Source organism: Vanacampus margaritifer, chromosome 1, assembly GCF_051991255.1.
Source record: "Vanacampus margaritifer isolate UIUO_Vmar chromosome 1, RoL_Vmar_1.0, whole genome shotgun sequence".
Taxonomy (NCBI): domain Eukaryota; kingdom Metazoa; phylum Chordata; class Actinopteri; order Syngnathiformes; family Syngnathidae; genus Vanacampus; species Vanacampus margaritifer.
Window position 1 is genome coordinate 1,939,779 of NC_135432.1, and position 21,235 is coordinate 1,961,013.

Genomic DNA, 21,235 nt, shown 5'->3' on the forward strand with positions numbered 1-21,235 from the left:
CCGAAATGTGCCGCCATTTGCGCTTTTAACTTCCTAAGGTCAATGAAAGACATTATCACTCTTATATTCATCTTCCTCGCCATGCAAATAAGGAGCCCTAGTTCCTAAAGTGTGGTTCTTTGCTGCGTTTCGTCAATTTCCGTTGACCTCTGCTTGTGTATTTGCGGTGGCTTGCGCGACAGACAGACTTATTCACACGCTTACGTGGCATTTTTCCCTTAGACCTTGTCAGTAAGGTGGGGCTTTAGGACCCAGATGCGGGAAGGCAGAGCAAGGAGGCAGAGGTGCAGCCCAAAAGAGGTTTTAATATCTAATCAAAAAAAGGCTAACTTCAAAGTACAAAACAAATGGAACTAACAAAACCTGAAGCAAAACATGAAAAAACAACTAAGGCGAGACTAACAACATGACATGGATCCGGATAAGGCAAAGAGGTCAGCGTGACGTGGCGAAAGACTTACGAACGTGGCAACAGCAAAAATGAACCGACACAGACAGGGGGGAGACAACCGACTAAATACACCAACACTAATGACATGACAAGACACACCTGGCTGAGGGCACTGATTGGATGACACATGAGGGTAATGGGGAAAGGTGGACACAATCAGGGTTGACACAGACGCCACACGAGGAAGGGCAAGTGACCAGAAACGAGAGGAGTCAGACTTTTCACAATAAAACAGGAAATGACAAGACAAGGGGAAAACATGACAGGGAGTAAACAGGACTGAAAGTAAACATGACAGACCTAAGAAATAAAGCGGGTAAATCGGCGTTTCAGTCAGCAACACGTTAAATCACGGACCTTTTTTCGTTTTTCTGTTAGCGTCTTTCTGTTAGGTGTAAAGCCACCACTAGTGGATAGCGCTGGACTGCCGGAAGTATGCCAAAATAAAAGTACACAACATCAAAATTACGAAATAAAGCATGGAGGGAACAGGATATTGACATTAGACATACAAAAGCTTGTCAATAAACCGTCTTTTATGAGTTTGTTACTATTTGGGTTTTTAAAACCCGAATAAGAGTATAATTCAGGATTTTGCGCTTTTACAAGGCCTTTCAAAACCCGAATTTTGTCCTCCCGTAGTTGCACTTGCTCTGACCTTAAGAAGGTAAATTGTCGTTTGTAAGCTCTGACTGCAGACGTCACCTGTCAGAGCTCCACTTTGGAAGTGCTTACATTTCTTGGTGTCACTCAGCAGCCCAAAGGCAAATGATTTTGGCCTTATTGATCCTTGGATAGTGGATAGAGACTGCGGCCTTCACGATGCTATGACTAAAGTATGTGAGTGAAGCGTCTGATGGTTTGGACCATTGCCATTTGCTTGACACTGTATTGATTTCAGATTTCAGGGAAAAAAATTCTCCTCACAAATGTTACTTGTGTGTTCATTTGCACTTTGATAATTTGAACTGATTGCTTTCTGTGGGTTGATTAGGGATGATTTAATACGTTTTCCTGTCTCCTTTTGCCCCTTCTTCTTCCTTAATCAATATCACCGATCAACCAAATCACACACATGTTGTCGACACAAAAAGCTGGGAATGCATGTGTGGCCATGCCCCACAAAATAGGACGCATCATCGAAGGCAGCCCGGCAGACCGCTGCGGTAAGCTGAAAGTGGGCGATCGGATCTTGTCCGTCAATTGCTGCTCCATCACCAACAAGTCCCACTCGGACATCGTCAACCTGATCAAGGAAGCTGGAAACACCGTCTCGCTCAGGATCATCCCCGGTGATGGTAAGACTTGGACTGCCAATGCATCGGCTTCACGTCATCATGCGGCAGCGCATGACTTATTCATGCTTGCCGGCTTGCAAAGGCCACGGCTGCTTCTCAAAACCGCCAAAAGCACTTTTCATCCCGGTGTGAACCCGGACATCTCACTATGGGCCTGATTTGCTAAAAGGTCTGCCCGTGAAAAAGCTGCCACAACCAGATTGACCTTTTATTTTTTTTCTTAGTTCCCACTTCCTTTTATTATGTTGTCAAAAAAAAAAAAAACAGATGCTCTTTAAATTGGCCAAAACATTTTGATAAAAAAAAGCAATTTTAATTAAGCGATTAATCATGATTAATCAAAATTCTAAAATGTGATTAATCAGATTTTAAAAAATATCATCGTTTGACAGCTCTAATTTTAACCCCTTTAGACCCGCATTTTTTCTGCTAGGCTATTTTTTTTTTCACTGATTTTGACTCTTTTCCCACATAAGAACAACATGGTTGTTGATTTTATTTGTTATAGTGGATGCCATGATAATATAGCTGCAATGTGTTATAAACAACCAAGCTTATATGTAACATTTTTAACATGCAAATCATGCAAATCAACTTGGGATTGGGATTGGTTAGTTAAGATACAATCATGAAGTGTTGACATCCAAATGATGTGTTTTATTGGTTTAACACGCAAATATGTCATGTCCACTGCAATCATCTATGGGTCCGAAGGGGTTAATTAATGTATGAAAGCTGCTGTATCAATAAAGATTGATTGTTTGATTGATTGAGATGCTGAAGCTGAACAAGCACAACCAGGAATGCATCTGCAAAACGGTCAACAAAAAATGATATATACAATGCAATTTTTTAGGTTTCGAATGATCTAAGGGCTGAAATTGAGCCAATCACAAGAAGGAGTCATGCCACGTCCCTTATGGCAAAACTGCTTTCAACTCTCAATCAAACAAAGCATGGTTTTCATGCGCTTGCTGTCTTTACCCAAAAGTCGATTTAATTTTTTGGAACTCAGTGATAACATTTGTAAACCCCTTCCACCAATATTCCCAATTCCGTCACTTTCGGGTGCTTTACTGCCAAACCTTCCATCGTGAAAACCATCATAGCTAGCTAAAGCGCAAAAGTCTCTTTTAAACACGTGCAATGCATCACGTTTACACCTGTTGCCAACAGAGCACTTAGTCTGTTCAAGTGCGTGAACGCGCAATTCAACGGCCGTTAAATGGCATCTTAGTAAATCAGGCCCTACGAGTTCCCGCGGCAGCATCTGTTCAACTCGTCTCCTTAACTTTCTGCTGTGCGCTTGCGGCGTATTTTGCTATTTTTTTTTTGCAAGCATTAAAAACAGACATGTACTGTACAATGCTTCTTAAATGATCATGTCAGCACAACACAGCATCCGCGATGGTCACATCTTTCCCAAAGCAGAAATATTCATAATGCACATTTCAAATAGTGTTTGATTTCAGTTGATTTGTGACATGTGGCGTTTGTGATCCTGCGCAGAGTCTTCCAATGCTTCTCTGCTGACCAATGCGGAGAAGATTGCTACGATCACCACCACGCACACTCCTCAACAGTCCAAAGAGTGTCGGTGGGTGCGCGTGGAATATTTGTGCAAGAAACTTTTTTTTTTTCCTTCTAAATACTGAACACGGTGTTCTTGTGTTTTGGAAGGAATAATTCCAAGTCGAAAGGAGTTCCTCCTCCTCCACCTACGCAAATATCACAGGTGAGAATGCATACTTCAGTTACCAAATATATTATTCCAGAAAAAAAAATCTATTAAACGGCAAGTCAACCTTAAACATTTCTTAGCGATAAATATGTTCTTTGCAGCCCCACTAGTCTAAACATGACATTCTGATGAATATTACATTTGTGGAATATGAGTTAAGCAGCAAAATCCAGCTGTTTTTTATCTACCTCAGTGGGCGGCCATTTTGCCACTTGCTGTCGACTGAAGATGACATCGCAGTTGCTCAGGCAATGACCAATCACAGTTGACCTGTTTTCGCACGCTGAGCTGTGATTGGTTGTTACCTGAGCAACTGTGATGTCATTTTCATCCGAAAGGAAGTGGCAAAATGGTCGCCTTCTGATATTGACAAAAACTTTTACGATTTTCCACGAATGCAATATTAACCGTATTTACAGTAGACTTGTGGTGCTGCATAGAACATATTTTTATTGTGCACTTTGAGATTTATTTTATAAATGTGCGAGTGGCAAGTGCGTTGCAATTTTATTTTATTTGTATCTACTATTTTAAACTCTTTGACTGCCAAAAACGTTAAATAACGTTTAGTAAAATCCTATGGAGGAGTGCCAAAGACGTTAAAAGACGTTTGTTTCAAAACAGAGGTGAAACTAACCATTTTCTATTATTGATTACTGAAAAACGGAATAAGGTAGAAACAAACTTTTTTTTCTGGTGGAAGGTGAGAGTCCAATATTTCATTTGTTAGTATGTGTGTTTCCATAGTCCAAACACATAATTTTCTGTGGACCTTGAAAGATCAGTCAAAATGCTTAAATCAGCTGGCACCCACGGCATCCCTTTTCTGAAAACGTCTGCCAGTCAAAGAGTTAAGAATTTTTTTTTTTGAATTCCCTTTAAATAAAGATCATTCCCAATGTTTCACATAAAAAATATATATATTTGTAAGCTATTGTGTATGCTCACAATATCAAAAATGTGACATGGTGAGTGATTGGATGGTCATGTGTTAAGTTCACTAATTGACAATATGAAATAATGCTAAGGAATATTCAAATAATTGTGATTATTCAAAGAGGATATGATTGTAGTTCTAAAATGCTCGGGGAAAAAAATGTAAAATGGTGTTGGGAAAATGTAAATATAACCAAGTTTACTTGTGCCAAATCATTGCCACGAAGAAGCTAGCTGTGGCCCAGGAACTCCATTTGCCTGAAACGGGCACCGTCAAGGCCTTCTTTGGATGAAAAGGCGGATGACGAGCAGCTTTACAGCTCACGCAGAAGATGTTTATTTGACTCCAGAAAGCACTGAATGAATTTTGATATTACATTTTTGTCAAAAATGAACTCACTAAATGCAAAAGAGTCCGTTATTAACTCTTTGACTGCCAGACGTTTTCAGAAAAGGGATGCCGTGGGTGCCTGCCGATTTAAGCATTTTTGACTGATCTTTCAAGTTCCACAGAAAATTATGTGTTTGGACTATGGAAACACACATACTACCAAATGAAAGATTGGACTCTCATCTTTCATCAGAAAAAAAAGTTTGTTTCTACCTTATTCCGTTTTTCAGTAATCAACAATAGAAAATGGTTAGTTTCACCTCTGTTTTGAAAAAAAAAACGTCTTTTAACGTCTTTGGCACTCCTCCATAGGATTTTATTAAACGTTATTTAACGTTTTTGGCAGTCAAAGAGTTAACGTACACACTGCACAATTGGTTTACTTCCCACCCCATTACGGACCGCCTTCAAGTTTTGTCCACCCAATTATGTCCTAGGGTCAGGGTTAGTTGCATACACCGACTAGGAGAGGTTTCTCATCGGCAATTTTTACTTCTTTCTTTTTTCAATCTCACCAGGTATCTGTGGCAATCACTGCCCTGCCACGACCAATCCCGTTTGTCCATGTTGGCCTGAAATGGCGCCGCCTTGGCCGCGATAGTCAAAATGTCGCTGAATGAGCTCATACGGTCATGATTACAGAATGTTCATCAGTCGTGCATTCACTGGCCCTGCAATCACTGACATTTCGCGACTTGAGCGGCGTGATGGTCGATTATTCCGATTACGGATTTTACACTTCACTCTTTTTCTCCCGGTCACTCGCAGGACAATGAGTTCTACTCGGTGGACCTTGAACGCGACAGCAAAGGTTTTGGTTTTAGCCTGAGAGGAGGGCGAGAATACAACATGGACCTTTATGTGTTGAGGCTAGCCGAGGACGGGGCTGCTGTCAGGAATGGCAAAATGCGGGTATGAAGCATCCGCCTCTCATTACGCTTCCGTTCACTTGTCGTTGCTCGCAGTGAGAATGTTGCCGCTTTGCAGGTGGGAGACGAAATCTTGGAGATTAATGGCGAGAGCACAAAGAACATGAAGCATTCGCGTGCCATTGAACTGATCAAGAACGGAGGGCGGTGGGCGCGGCTCGTCCTGAAACGCGGGGACGGATCTGTACCCGAGTATGGTAGGTTTGCATTTTCTCAACTCGAAATCCTTCTCAACCTTTTGTGCTACGATATCAAGCTCATTGTGGCCACCACAAATTCAAAGCTATGCATTGTAAATGTATATGAAATGGCAGAAAGAGAATTGAGGACCAAGCTCACATTTTCAACTCGTATCACTATTGTATGTCAAATATTGAACTTCAAAGTCAACCTTAAACATTTCTTGACAATAATATGTTATATGTGACCTCACTAGTCTAAACACTCTGTTTAATATTAAATTTTTGGAATATGAGTGATGAAACACAATACAGACGCTTTTAACTCTTTCACTGCCACTGACGTTTAAAGACGTCAAGTAAAAACCTACGGATCACTGCCATTGACGTCAAAAGACGTCATCCAATGATTTTTTTTTTTTTTTTTTTTTGAAACGGGTAGAGGAAACCCTTCCGCATGTCTGGTGAAAGTTTCCAGTCTGTCTGTTGTGCCTAATGACTAATTTTGGCCCCTAAAGGGCAGCGATGACTCTCTTTTGACAAGATCGGGTGGGCGTCAGTAGAGGCGGAGCTAGAGCGTCGAGCAGGAGATGAGAATGGAAGACATTCACTAGAGTGCATGAAATAACATCGTTTCACAAAAAGCTCTTTTTCTCCGTTTTTTGTTTCAAAAGAGAGAATTTCGGTGAAAGTAACCATTTTCTATTGTTGATTACTGAAGAACGGAATAAGGTAGAAACAAACTTTTTTTTTCTGATGAAAGATGAGAGTCCAATCTTTCATTTGGTCGGATGTGTGTTTCCATAGTCCAAACACAACATTTTCTGTGGACCTTGAAAGATCAGTCAAAATGCTTAAATCGGCTGGCACTGGCGACAACCCGTTTCTGAAAACGTCTGGCAGTGAAAGAGTTAATCCATCTCAGGGGGGCGGCCATTTTGCCACTTGCTGTCGACTGAAGATGACATCGATGTTGCTCAGGGCTCAAGCAACGACCAATCACAATTAACCTGTTTTCTGAAGCTGCACTGTGATTTGTCGTTGCCTGAGACCTGAGCAACATCTTCAGTCGACAGCAAGTGACAAAATGGCCGCCCCCTGAGATGGAGAAAAACGGCTGGATTTTGACTCATATTCCACTAACACAATATCAACCAGAAGACCATATTTAGACTAGCGGGGCTGCCCCACTTGTCTTTACAAGGTATTCTGATTATTATTGTGATTATGCAATATGAGTTAAGCAGCAAAATCCAACCATTTTGATCTCAGGAGGCGACCAATCAGGCCTCAGCTTCAGAAAATGGGTGAGCCGTGTTTGGTACACGGCAAGCTGAGGGCACGATATGACATCATTTAGTTTGGGCAGTTGTCACTATTTTAGAACAATTCCCACCACAGCATTCTAGCTCTTTTTGTGTTATTATAAATCCGCGGTATCCAAATGATTTGTGGCCCACCATCTGCGGCATATACTGAAAATGTTCCTGAAAATTTAAACCTAATACATTTCTTGTATACACTGAAGAAGTTTTCTGAATATGCAAAGAAGCAAATGATTTAATTTGATCTTTATTTATCTTGAACAAGTACAAAAAAAAGTCAACAAAAAAGCTCGCACAAAGTGTTGGGTTGGAGGAGAAGGAAGCCAAAGCTATTACGATTAAACGTTTCTCCTCATAACACTGTGGTTGGTGGATACATATAATTAATTTTTGCAAGTATAAATGGTTCCTTCCACTTTCTCCTCCGTATCAAGGCCCAAATTGTGAAAGTATCACATGACTAATTCCCAAGGAACAGCTTTAAAAAGGGTCATTTTATGACAGATTGCTCAGTTTTGGCTCTGAATGTCGAGACCAAAATCTGCTCAAATCCTAAATGATGTTCCTTCAATGAAAATGTTCAGCTAGCAGTTCCAAAAAAAAATAACTAACGTATCAACAATATGCAACTGCTTGGTTGACTGATTTTGGTGCGCTTGATAGCGACGCTTGCATTCTTCCATTTTTCTGTTTGTGGCCCTCAGAGGAAAACGTTCGGACGCCAATGCCGGAAATGGTTAGAAAAAAACATTTAGTGCCACTGATGCGTTCAAATCGTTGTTGAATCAGGAAAGTGTGACAAATTTGCCTCAATGAAAAAATGTTGGCCACAGAAAAGTGTTGACGGATTTATAACATTGATCTTCTGTTATGTGATATTCCTGCCCATAAACTGGAGCCTCTTCTGATGGATTGTTCCTGACATTGTTTCTGTCTTTTTGTGGCCCTCTTAAAATAATGGCTTAAGTCATATTTTGACTTTATTTTTTATTACATTTTTTGCCTTAAACATCTCAAGATGCTGGCCGCTAAAATTGGCTGCATTGTTAGTTAAACAAGTTATTCAATTCTTCCCGAAAATGAAACTAATACTAAGTTTAATATCATCGGTATTTGGATCAGTAGAAATAATATTACAATCCCGCTTCTGTCAAAATAGTTTGATTGATGATGTCACTTCCGGTCTAAGTCCTGCCCCCTCCCGCCTCTTTTCATCTTGCCAAAGGATGACGTCACGTCCGGTCGGCCCGTTTTACCCAAATATGGGCATGTTTTATATGACGTCACGCTTCCGGGCCTCGCCCCTTTTTGTGGTTTCCAGAAATAAATAAATCACTTGGGTCATCATTTTAGGAGGGTGACGATGTTTCTCAGGTGTAACTTTTGAATGTATTTCTCCCCTTCTGTCTTTGGCGGCAAACCGTCTCTTGGGATGAAATGTAAAACTGCCTCTTGTCTGTGTTATTTGTTTTCTCCTCTCTTCTTCTTCTCTCTTTCTTTCTCCGACCCGTCTATTGTCGCTGGGCTCTTCCTCCTCTCTCCAGCGATGATGGCTCCTCATCTCGCTGTTGGTACGATGAGAAATGACAAGATGGGAGAGCCCTGTTTCTACCTAATGGGCCAAAATCAGACCACGGTTTGTAGCTAGAAGTCTGTCATGACACCCCCCCCCCCTCCTCCTTCCTCGCCCCCATCATCTTTGATTTCTTCCCAGCCCTCCATCAGCTCATCCTGACCTGCATCCTTCTTTGTGTATTTTGACAAAAGCTTTGTGTCTTGTGCCTGATTCAAACTCTCACATGTGGAAAGGACCAGGACTAACTTAATGCCACCACTCATCAGCTGCTGTTGCCATAGCAACCTGGCTAATCTTTCTAAATCCCAGTGATTCACATCATCGTATTGTTTTGAATGCTTTCTCAGGTGCCTGCGCTGTCATTGATAACCCCGCCCCCCACACTTGCCGATGTTCTTGTTGCTGAAATCACCTACCCCGTGTTTCACCTGCAGCCCCGGAGGCCAAATGCACTGAAGCCGTGTGTCGCTTCAGTGCAACCTCCATGTATATTTGTGAGGGGGAAAAAAAGATCACTGTCAACTAGTGGTGCAACGGATCACAAAAGTCACGGTTCGGATCAGATCACAGCTTTGAGTCACGGATCGGATCATTTTTTTAAGATCAGCAAAAAAAAAGAGAGAAATAGTATTTTGTCTTCATTTATTTAGTGAAACGCTTTTTCCCATCCTTCCATCCATTTTCTTAACGGCTTATTCCTCACAAGGTCCACCCTCAACTGGTTGCCAGCCAATCCAGGACGCTTTTTTCCATTACATTTAAAAAAAAAATCTATTCAAAATGCCTAATACAGGGATGTGATTTTTCCGCTAATTCGCGGAATTCCGCTTTTTTTTATCTCCCCCCAAAACAAAAAAAATCTGTTTTTTTTTTTGTTTTTTTTTTGTATTTCATTGTGTATGCACATGACTCCGACAGATAACATCTTCTGCTATAACAAAGACATTTGTGGTATGCTCTAATATGAGTTACTTTTCATTTGGTCATGATACAATTATTTGTTCATGAAATTTGAACTCTTCAACATTATTTATGTGTTAACTTAGTAATCACATTAGTTAGATATGATGATATTCTCAGTGATAGTTTTTAAAAGAAAAGACAGTCCAATGTTTTTGAATGTGACTGATTTTGAGTTGACTAAAACTGCCATTTTATATGGGATAGTTCAATATACATTGAAAATTTATGCTGTTGTTTTGTCTATTTCTTTGTCATGTGAGTGCATTGAAAGTACTTAAAAACACGGAAAACCCATGAGCGAGTGCCAGCGGCCCCCAGACCCCCGGCTAAATTTTCAGATAATTTCACTTTGGTCAAATCACATCCCTGCTAATATAGCCGTTTAGGATTTCGGAACATAACTTTAAGTGCAATATGAGGCAGAAACATTCTTATTTTATACATGGTCCATGTGTAAAATAACAAGGTATAAATGGCCTTTCCCCTTCAAATCCGCATTTTTTCTGCTGGGCAAAAATGTATTATTTTTTTGTGCTGATTTTGACTCCAGGACGCCAGGATAATATGGCCGTAACGTGTTGTAAACTTACCAAGTTTACATGCAACATTTTTAACATGAACATCATGCAAATCAACTTGCAATTGTGATTGGTTAGTCAAGATCCAATCATGAACCAGAAGTGCTGACATCATCCAAATGATGCGTTTTATTGGTTAAGACTTTCGACACGCGAACGCCATCATGTCCACTGGGATCATCTCTGGGTCTGAAGGGGTAATGTCTTAATCTGTGTTCCTAAAATCTAAAAGGCTATGTTTAACATTTTAACTTGAATGTTTTATTTTTTTAATAGGCAAAAGTGTTTTATAAAATAAATGAAGATCAAGTTCGATTAATTTTTTTATTTTTTTTTATAATGAAGAGACCTCCAGAATATTGGAAAAAGTATTCAAGTAAGCCAGGTACCAGCTGTGAAACTCATTTACAGCTACCAGCCAGGCAATGCTAACAGCTAGCTGCATGCTAGCCACTTACGTCGGAGACTTCTGCCGTATCATACAATAACGGCGTAATTCATTAGCAGTTTCTTAGTGTCCTAAATTAGCGATTGAATATGAGTTTGGGATAGCGTAGTGTTGATGTTAGTCGCAACTTTAATCAAAACACACAATAACGAAATCCTACACGAGTAAAACGGAAGTCAAGCTAGCCATCATGCCACGACGTGTGCCAACTTCAAAGTAAAAGTCTACGATGGCTATTTGCATTGCCGTCAATTTATTTTGTAGTACTTCATTTTGAAGTTAGCCTTGTTACGTTGAGTATGTGTTAGCTTCCTTGACATGTCTGAATGGTGTCGAGACGAGAGGCAGAAAAAAAATCCTGTATCATTAACTTATTCACTCCCAGCCGTTTTCACTAAAGCAACCCCCTTTGCTCTATTTCACTGAAGCAACCCCCTTCGCTCCCGGCTGTTTTACTGGATTTTGTCTGATTTTGCAAGGCCCACAGAATATTGTTTTCTATTGCTATCAAAACATGGAACCTACCAAAAGAAGGATTAAGGTCTTCTTTCATCGGGAAAAAAGTATCATTCTATCTGTTTCCGTTTTGCAGCAATTATAATTAGAATATAGCTAAGTTTCATCATTATTCACAAATCAGTTTAGAACAGTGGGGAAAATAGCTTTATTGCAACATGGCCCTGGTTGATCGCTTATACTCTGCTGCCACCTGCTGGCCGTTTTTGTATCACCTACCATTGCTTGGCTGCATCAAAGCCTTCTGTATGTTCTAGCATAACAAAAACATCAAGAACATATAGATACGTCTTTGGGAGCATGGCAATGTTTAAAATAGAACATATTCATACGTTTTTGGGAGCAAATGAGTTAAAATGCTCCCATGCATGCGACATATGTGATCTACGAGGAGTTTCAACGTCCTCTGCTGTGGATTGATGATGTTGCTTTCGTGTGAATGCGCACTTTTTTTCCCCACCAACCAATCCGCGTGCGCGATCCGAACCGTGGGACTTGATCCGAACCGACCGCGGATCAATGATGATCCGTTGCACCACTTCCGTCAACCATAACTGGAAATATGTGCTGCAGTGCATCCAAGTGAGCACAATTATGCATGACATGCTTTAAATCCCCGCCCAGTGGTTCTGTCATGTCACCACAGCTTAAAGTATCTGCGCATGGGATACCTGTCACGCTTTCTAAGCATCTTTTTTGTTGTTTGTCGTCTCCTTTAGACGGCAGCAATGACGGGTACCCTCCCACACTCGGGGCACAAAACACTTCGGAAGTGAGAACGCTGCCAGCCAACAGCCGATATCGCACCTCATTGGATTCCAGTTATCCACCAGACCTTCACACACCATCACGCCGGGAGGAGGCCGGGCGTGGGCGAGACAGGAACAGGGACAGGGTCGGGGCAGATCAGATGGACTACCAAGCCCGACAGTTGAACCCTCACCCTCACCACACCTGGAATAACAATCACAGTCACAGCACCCCCAGACCGCCGTCTCCGGACGACAGCAACGGTAGCAGCGGCGACAAGAACATCCGAGGACGCAAAGTCAAAAAGTCCGAGTCTGAAAGCGGGATCTCCAAGCTCCTAAAGACTCTGAGGAAGGACAACTCGGGGAAGAAGGCGGCAGCGGCACAGAAACTCGCCAACAGAAGCTCGACTTTGGACGGGAGGCTCGGCGCTGCGCGCCGCGGCTCCCTGGACCGCTCCCCGACGCGCAAGCGCGCCTCTTCCCCCGATCGTCGGCGGGCCAAGTCGATGGATCGCAGGGCCGAGCGAGCGCAACGGGATCGGGAGTACGACGACGGGGGTTTCCCTGAGCGCAACGTCTACGAGCCAAGGCGGGTCCGGGAGGCCGCCGCCCCTGAGCGCTCCAACAACAACGCCGGCGATTCCTCATCTCTTTCCAGGGTGGCCAAGAACGGGAACCCGACGCAGGACTCTTCCTCCGAGCGATATCGTCCGAACGGGACGCCGGAGAGACGATATCGATGGGAGCGGGACTCTTCGCCTGACAGCAACTACAGCCGGGACGAGCAGAACTATGCAGCGGCACCCAGACTCAAAGACTACTACAGCATGACGAAGAACAACGCTGCGTACCACAACACAGGCCACAACAATAACACGGTTTGCCAAAGCCCAAAGCAACTCCCTGAGCCCAAGAGAAAGCTGTACAAAGAAAGCCCCAAAGACCTCAGCATCTAGAGCCCAGCGGACTCGCCCCGACACACTTTGTGTAACATACACTGGAATTGGACCAATCAAGACCTGAACTGCTTTATGGATTGACTTCTTGTGATCCCATCCGGAGATTCCGACAACAGCAGGAGTACGATCCCATCCGTTTACACTGGTTGTTTTGTCACGGTTTTGTTGCTCATAACAGCTTGTTGTACCGTAATACGCGTATTGTATGTGCCTGCATATGAAATTGGTGATTTTGCTTTTTGTCTGCATTGCTGAATCGAAATGTTTTGTTCCCTTCCACTGCAGTACGAGACATGTTTCAATTTGTGCTTTTGTCAACTTTTTACTTTAAAGGGACATTCAGTGAAGCCTGGCGCCATCTGGTGGTGAACTAAGAATTCAATCATTTGAAAAACTGACTACGTGAATAGTATGCAAAAAATATGTTGTATTGCATACCATTTATATATATATATATATATATATAAAATCATAGGTCTAGTAACCACTAATTCTATTACATGGCTGCAGTCTCACCTTAACAGAGCTGCCATGTTTCACCGCCATCTTCCTGCTACGGATGCCCAAAGGGCAACTTTGCAAATGTAGTTATTGCATCGAGTGTCGGAGCCAAAGGGTCGACCGCAGCTTTACTTCCAAAGCTGCGGCCTACAGGTGCTCGTCACTAACTCCCGTCATTCGGGCCCGTCGCTTGTCACTTGCTGCTTTGCTCCCGCAAGCTTTTACTAGCTTTTTTAAAAAAAATAATAATAATTACTAGCTCCTCCCGCGAGCCGCTCTTGTTTGCTGCTCTGGCTAATTCACAAGATGTTGGTTTGCTCACGCAGAATAAGAATTGACCTTACCGTGGCACGCCCCTCCCCGCCCACTAAATGCGACGAGCAGCGCCCTCGGACATTTACCGGTCGAGATGAGCTAAAGTGCATCCACAGTAATTGCAAAGTTGTCAGATCTTCCTTGTGATTTCTCGGTCACGTATTTTCAGGACGACAGTATTTCTCATCGAAGCAAGCAGAGGGGCTTAAAAAAATATTTGTGACGTTTATCTTCACTCCCTCAACATGCACTTTTGCCCAAAAACGAAGGAAATGTCTGCTGCTAGACAAGTCAGAAAAAGACACCTCACTCACTTTGAACTTTTTGGACATTCTTCCTGCCAAGCAGGGTAAGAATGAATTTATATTACCTCCTACTTTCAATGTTTTGTTGCCATTAATAGTAAATAGGAAGTCAACAAACGAGTGGAAGGTTAGCTACCCGGAGCTATCGTTAGCCGTTGGCTAAAAACAACAATGGAGAACATGACCTTAGTGCAGGCGTAGTAGTTTCTAGTCATTTTGGAGGGATTCAACTGGTTGTGTCCATTGCAGACATTTTTCGTACTTGTTTGAGGGTTTATGGAAGGGAAAAAAACGGACACGGTTATTTCTACCTTTTATTGATTGTCTCTGCCCTTTGGATAACCACACAATGCACCGCCGGGAGCGTCTTGCGTCTTGATTGCTTTACTCAAGGTCATGCGGGCGTGGTTTACGGTAAGGTCAATCGGTGGTAGGCTTGCGAAATGTGGTCTCTCTGAGCCACCGTAGTGGGCGTGCTCCAGCATACTTCTAATGCTATTCTTTGACCACTAGATGGCGCTAAGGCCTACACAATGGGTCTTTAATGAACAAACGATAGCACAAATCACCAATGGCTTACGAGAACTGTGGAAAAAAACATTTTGTATGTTCAAAATTGAAGAACTGGCACTAAAGTAGAGTGCTAATATAAATAATTTATTTCACGTGTCTGATGGCTGTTTTTATGTAATTTGGCACATATCAGCGAGTGAGTTTGGTTAAATCCTAAAGATGTATCTTGGAAAAGCGTGGTTATAAACCATAAACGATGAAATTTCTCAAGCTTGCACGAATGATCGCAGCCACAAAAAACATTGATTCATTATTTACCTTCTGCAAGATGCATGCATGAATTACAGTTAAGCTTGCCCTACTTTTTCTAATGAGCGTATTGGTATTAAGTTAAAGAGGAAGTCAACCCCAAAATAATATGTTCTATGCAGCCCCACTAGTCTTAATATGGTATTCTGGTTAATATGAGTTTAGCAGCAATGTTGCTCAGGGCTCCGGTAACAACCAATCACAGTGCAGCTTCAGAAAACAGGTGCGCTGTGATTGGTTGTTGCCTGAGCCCTGAGCAACTGTGATGTCATCTTCAGTCGACAGCAAGTGGCAAAATGGCCGCCGACCGGATTTTGCTGCATAACTCATATTCCACAAATGTAATATTAATCCGAATGTTTTGTTTAGACTAGTGAGGTCACATATAACATATTATTGGCAAGAAATGTTTAAGATTGACTTCCACTTTCACCAATTTCCAACAGACAGCGTGACCTCACAGTACGTGATGGCCACTAACCTCCTAACTTCCCACACAAGCATCTGACGATACGCAGAATCTACAAGATATTCTTTTTTTTTTTTTATGAAGGGTGGGGGGGGGGCTGTGAGAAAAAAACGAACCTATTTTTAGTTCCAAACTGTCATGACTTGGCCAGCACAAGCTGTAATCCAGTCCAAACAAAACATTTGCCACCTGCCCACAAACGTAGCGCATAGATACTACAAACATTACTTCAATCAAATTCCTTCATATAATCAGAACCCCCTTTCAGATGAGACCAATGACCGTGCGTTTACACTTTGACCGAGATCCTGCACAGCTCTTGCGGTAGGAGACGAGCAATCTGCCAAGCTGAGCCAACATTGTCGCCCCACTGGAGTCTGACTGCTGCTTTTTTTTGCCAAGAGAGTTTAAACCTGTTTTGTGACTCTTTGTCTGTTTTTTGTTTCGCAACAAATGTGTTGGCTACTGAAAGGCGCGTTCATAAGCCGCACCGGCTTGTTTTTGAAACCAGGATAAGACTGAATTCGCACTTGAAAGGCAATTGCAGTTCATCAAAAACAAACACATTCTCGCGAAGGTCGACCTCTTGGTTTGCCCAAGCTTCGAAAACGAGCGTCCTATATGTACTGAGTGTCGGATGGCGTGTCGGATGGCGTGGCATCGGGCGATCACACGGTGCCGTTTCCCACCCTTGCAGAAGATTCGAATGCAATGCGGTCGACTCGGCAACTTCCACAAAGACGGGCCCAGCCACTTCATATGCTGCAGTCTTGAGTTGACCTTGTTGGCAAAGCTCGGTTCTATTTTTCCGGCTAAAGCATGATTATATTCTTCCATACATGACCACTGTCGTCTACCATGGTACAACAATAATAATAATAAGAAGAAAAAATCATTTTTGATGTTCACCTCCTGGCCATCTCCTGTCAAGATTTTTCCCATGTGACTATTAGGAACCTGTGGAAGAATCAAAATGTTGCCTTTTTCATGTACAAAAGAGAAATTTATGATAAGCCTCAGCAATGAGGAACGTGATCTTGTGTTTTTATCTCTGAATGGACCTGATGATTTCTGGGAACTATGTTGATTTACTCTGGATCAGGTATGTAAAGACTTTTTGGAACGGAAGACTGAAGTGGTCGAGCTGTTTGTCCGTTTTGAATCTCTTGATGGTTAGCCTGCCTTTGTATTCTAAAGCACTTGGATGCAGTCTGTGTTCTTCAAGCATTCTTTCTTGCAATGTGCTCCAGACTGCGTATGTGTTGATAAGAGCAGTAAATGTATATGGGCCATTTTTTTTTTTTATATAAAACTATGCATATATAAATATTACATTGTTCATAGCTTTATTTGATCCATGAAGCTATACATAACATTAGTCAAAGTACAAGTAGATGTTGACTTCTCCAGATTCTTTCCTCGAGATGGATTACACTGTATATGTAGCTATCAAAAGAAGTCTGTGAATGCTATTTTTATTATCAAAATAAAGTTTTCCATACAAAGTCATGGAGAAATGTTCATACTTTGATTCTTTTTTTTTTTTTTTACAGGAGAGCTCAGTATTGTTCATTCGATTTGACATCATCATTGCTCTCCTTTTTTTTTTTTTAAAAAAAATCCAACAAATCAATTAAAAAAAATTTAATAAATGGTTGTTTTTTTTTTTTTTTGATTCTTATATTTACACTAATATCCATACTTTTTTTCATAGTTACGCATGTGAAAATAATCTTTCATCCATTTATAAACGCATACTGTGGTAAGATGAAACACGGGCCGTCAGCCGTCCTCTTGAACAACTCAAACGCATTGATTTGACACGCTCAACCATTCAACCACTTTCTTTCCTGCTTGCTTCACACGTGCCAAAAGACATGAATCCCCCTTGTTTCTTTTTTCAAATTCTTGCCGTACACTTCACACCTTTGACCCATTTATAACTCTTTGACTGCCAGACGTTTTCAGAAAAGGGATGCCGTGGGTGCCAGCCGATTTAAGCATTTTGACTGATCTTTCAAGGTCCACAGAAAATTATGTGTTTGGACTATGGAAACACACATACTACCAAATGAAGGATTGGACTCTTTCATCTTTCATCAGAAAAAAAAGTTTGTTTCTACCTTATTCCGTTTTTCAGTAATCAACAATAGAAAATGGTTAGTTTCACCTCTGTTTTGAAACAAACGTCTTTTAACGTCTTTGGCACTCCTCCATAGGATTTTCCTAAACGTTATTTAACGTTTTTGGCAGTCAAAGAGCTAAAATAACTAGCGCACACTCCATCCAGGTAGTTGTGCTTTGTCTCAGTTTTTTTGGGACTTCATTACTGATCTTTATTCTTTGTAAGAGCACACCTTACATTCCTGTCATTTTTTTTATCCAAAGCTCCTAAAAAAGGTACAACCAAAGTACATTTGAATCTGTTCTTGAACTATTTGGACTATGAGCATAGTTTTGGTTTCTTTTTAAAGGTAACACTTTGCAGGTTCTCCCCAAGAGTCAGAATCTGTTAAAAAGTGCATTTTTAGAACATTAAATGATCACATTAAGAAAGGAGAATGACGTCATTTCATCATATACATTTTATAGAGTTCATGAGTGAAACTCTGTCGCGGGTACGTGCATTATGTTTGCACTGCAGCGCGTAAAATTATATACGCACTAAAACATTTCTAAGTATTGTAAACTTATATACGCAAGTGTTTCACGTGGGTACGTATTGCGTTACGTTTGACGTATGTTATAGGAAGAACTTTACTACAACTACGTGTTGTGTCGTACATGGCTGAGAATATCATAAAATGTCAGACATATTAATAAAAAATACAAGCAGGAACAAAGCTAAGTAAAAAGCAGCGTTTATAATTGTGAATAAGTAAGCGTCATTGTACTTTTTAGACATGGTTTGTGCCAGTGCACAAAATGGGGATCCCTCTAAATGGGCTGTTTAGATAGAAAACGCAAATCATTCCTCCACCGGGCGGAAGACTTGACACAATACGGAAACGATGACGCGTGCGCATATTGCGGTGCAGACCGCTGCCAGTTGAGGATATTTTACATATTTTATTTTTATTCAGTTTTTATCGGTAACATTTTTTCACTTTTACATAATAGATAGTGTAAGCTAAATTGACCCCGTATTTGACCTGAAATTTATGAGTCTGAAATGGTGAATTGCATATTTTTCATGTGTTTGCGACTATCTGACTTAATTGCTCGCTGCGCCTGCAGATACAATTGTATCTTTCTCAATCGAGGATAAGCTTACCAAACCTTCAGCATGTTCTATGAAGCCCTTGGCAGCTCAGGTGTTATTCTTGGAAGCTAGCTAAAACATTGGTAGTGCGCAATTAGGCTGTGCTGCTGGTAGCCGACAAAAACGACCCCCCAGAAAGAAAAAAAAAATGCACATATATAGCCTAGTGTGTAACAGAAAAACTGGAGCATATCGGGCAAAATGAATGGTACCACTGACTTTAGTAGGAAAAACGGATTTATAATGTATTCATGTCATTCTTGTTTTTTTTACGCAGACCAGTGTTATCAGGACTATTAGTCATTGATTTTATCCTTAAAGTCTTTAGTTAATGTCACCTTTATATGATGACATTAATACTCATTGTGATAAGTGGTTGTGAGTCATGTACTGTATTATGATTAGCAATAAATAATCCCCCATCAAGAACAAGTTCTAAATCCAAGGTGACCCATGAGTGTGTTAAGACGCAACTCCAAATCCATTGTATATATATATACACATTCTTGTGCAGTTAGTGTCCTCAAAAAGTAGAAATTGACTCAAGACATTAATGCATTCTGAATATGGCATTCACATTTATTCCTTTGTTCAATATGCTACATCATCATTCGTGCGTATCCATTCCAATTGCAAGTAAAACATAAACATGATGAGTCGTTTGCAAAGTGCCTTTTATTTTACGTTGCCTTGATTACATGCCTCTACACTCAAAGGTAAGCCAGTATCATATAAGATCCAACTGTTAAAGATTAACATACATTTCCCTCAATCTAAGGGAAACAATCTCACAGATAGTTGTGTTGGATTTTCTGTACAAACAGGAACAAATCTGTAATGGGCTGATCATTCCTGCAACAGTCTTTAGGTTGAACCAACTTGTTTGTAAAAATACAAAAAGGAAGTTGTTTTAAGTAGACATTAGCCTTCAGTCGTGTCCTGGGGGGGATCAGAACGCTTCTTGGACGGACGGTCCGTTTATGCAGGAGAGACGGAGCTGGAAGAAACGGACGAGGCCTCGGTTTTGGAGGCAGTAGTGGAGGCGCCCTCCTCCTCTTCGAAGGGATTCTTCCCGCAGCAGAGGGTGGTGATCATGCAGTGGCGGAACTGCTTGTTCATGCAGATGTAGATCATCGGGTTGTAGATGGAGGAGCTCTTGGCAAAGAAAGCCGGGATGGTCATGAGGACCGGTCCGAACTCGGCGCCCTGATGTGTGAAGATCCACCAGGCCACGCCAGCGTAGGGCACCCAACAGACCAGGAAAGCAATCACCATCAGCACAACCATGCGGGTGACTTCCCTCTCAGCCCTCTGGGTGGTCTCGGACTCCTGCTGAGCGGCGGCGGCCTCTTTGACAGCGCAGAGCAGACGGCCGTAGCAGAAGAACACGATAGTCAGCGGAGCCAGGAAGTGGCAGACGAACATGTAGACCACGAAGGACTCGTTGTTGAAACCCTCGGCCCGCGTGTAATAGTCGACTCCGCATGAGCACTGCATGCCTTCGGGGATGTAACGGGACCAGCCCACAAGGGGGGGCACGGCGCAAGCACTGGCCATTATCCAGGTGAAGGCCAAGCCCATGATGGCGTGGTTCTCGGTGAAACGGAAGTTGCTGATGGGCTTGCAGACCACCACCCACCTCTCGATAGCCAGAACCACCAGGGACCACAGGGCGATTTCACCGCCGAGGGTAGCAAAGAATCCTTCCAGGTTGCAGCCCAGACGTCCGAGTACAAAGTAGCCGTGCATTGAGGTGTACATGGTTGTGGTGAACCCTCCAAACACCATGAAGAGGTTCGCCACCGCCAGATTCAGCAGGATGTAGTTTAGAGGGGTCCGCAGCTTCTTGTGTTCCAGGGTGACGTACAGAGTGAGGAAGTTGATGGGGAAGCCAAGCAGGATGAGGAAGAACATGTAAGCACCCAGAGCGGCGTAGGCTGCCGGGTTGACCAGGTAGTACTGAGGGTAATCATAAGGACTGCGGACGATGCCGGTGGTGTTAAGCATCGGGATGTAGAAATAAGGTCCCTCTGTGCCGTTCATGGTTGCAGTTGGCGCTTGCGATCAGCCCTTCTCTGGTGTTTCTTCTGGCTGGTCAGGACGTGATGGAGAGGGACCTTGCTACAATTGGACCCCGGTGGACACCGGCAGCCTTTTAAAAGGCACGCTTTGGATTATCACTTTCCAAATCCGTCAGCACAAAGTGATTTAGGCCACGTTTAATATCTAATCCAGCCGTCACTGCAAACAGAACTGACCACTCATCAATATATGAAGGTATTACACTCGCTCATTTCTGTCATCACTTGTTTTAAACACACGTAGCACTCATTTCACACAGCAACAACCGTTTGTAAATAGGCTTTCACTTGTTTAGCGCTTTTCTACCTTAAAGCGCTTTAAGACTGTCTCATCATTTTACCGACTGATGATGCAACGTGAGGAGCAACTGGGTGGTCAGTAACTTGCCCAAGGACACTTTGACGGATTTGAGGATCAAACCGACAACCTTCAGGTTG

General features: G+C 42.1%; 2 protein-coding genes across 16 annotated transcripts in view; one reads left to right on the top strand and one right to left on the bottom strand.

The window, feature by feature from the left end:
* LOC144052449 (membrane-associated guanylate kinase, WW and PDZ domain-containing protein 1-like) overlaps positions 1-16,963 on the top strand; it is a 118,369-nt gene extending 101,406 nt beyond the window's left edge. For 14 of the 15 annotated variants that reach the window (XM_077566522.1, XM_077566531.1, XM_077566539.1 and 11 more), the window contains 6 exons: positions 1,546-1,749; positions 3,259-3,346; positions 3,430-3,484; positions 5,586-5,729; positions 5,805-5,943; positions 12,051-16,963. In XM_077566522.1, the coding sequence (XP_077422648.1) occupies positions 1,546-1,749; positions 3,259-3,346; positions 3,430-3,484; positions 5,586-5,729; positions 5,805-5,943; positions 12,051-13,039 (1,619 nt within the window). In that variant the 3' untranslated portion in view covers positions 13,040-16,963. Of the gene's footprint in view, positions 1-1,545; positions 1,750-3,258; positions 3,347-3,429; positions 3,485-5,585; positions 5,730-5,804; positions 5,944-8,794; positions 8,887-12,050 lie in introns of all 15 variants that reach the window. The other variant, XM_077566642.1, reaches the window with a different exon arrangement.
* Positions 16,964-19,373: 2,410 nt separating this feature from the next.
* On the bottom strand, positions 19,374-20,863 carry LOC144052521 (rhodopsin). Its single transcript, XM_077566667.1, has one exon. The coding sequence runs from the start codon at positions 20,757-20,759 to the stop codon at positions 19,695-19,697; it is 1,065 nt and encodes a 354-aa protein (XP_077422793.1). The 5' UTR covers positions 20,760-20,863; the 3' UTR covers positions 19,374-19,694.
* Positions 20,864-21,235: the final 372 nt, after the last annotated feature.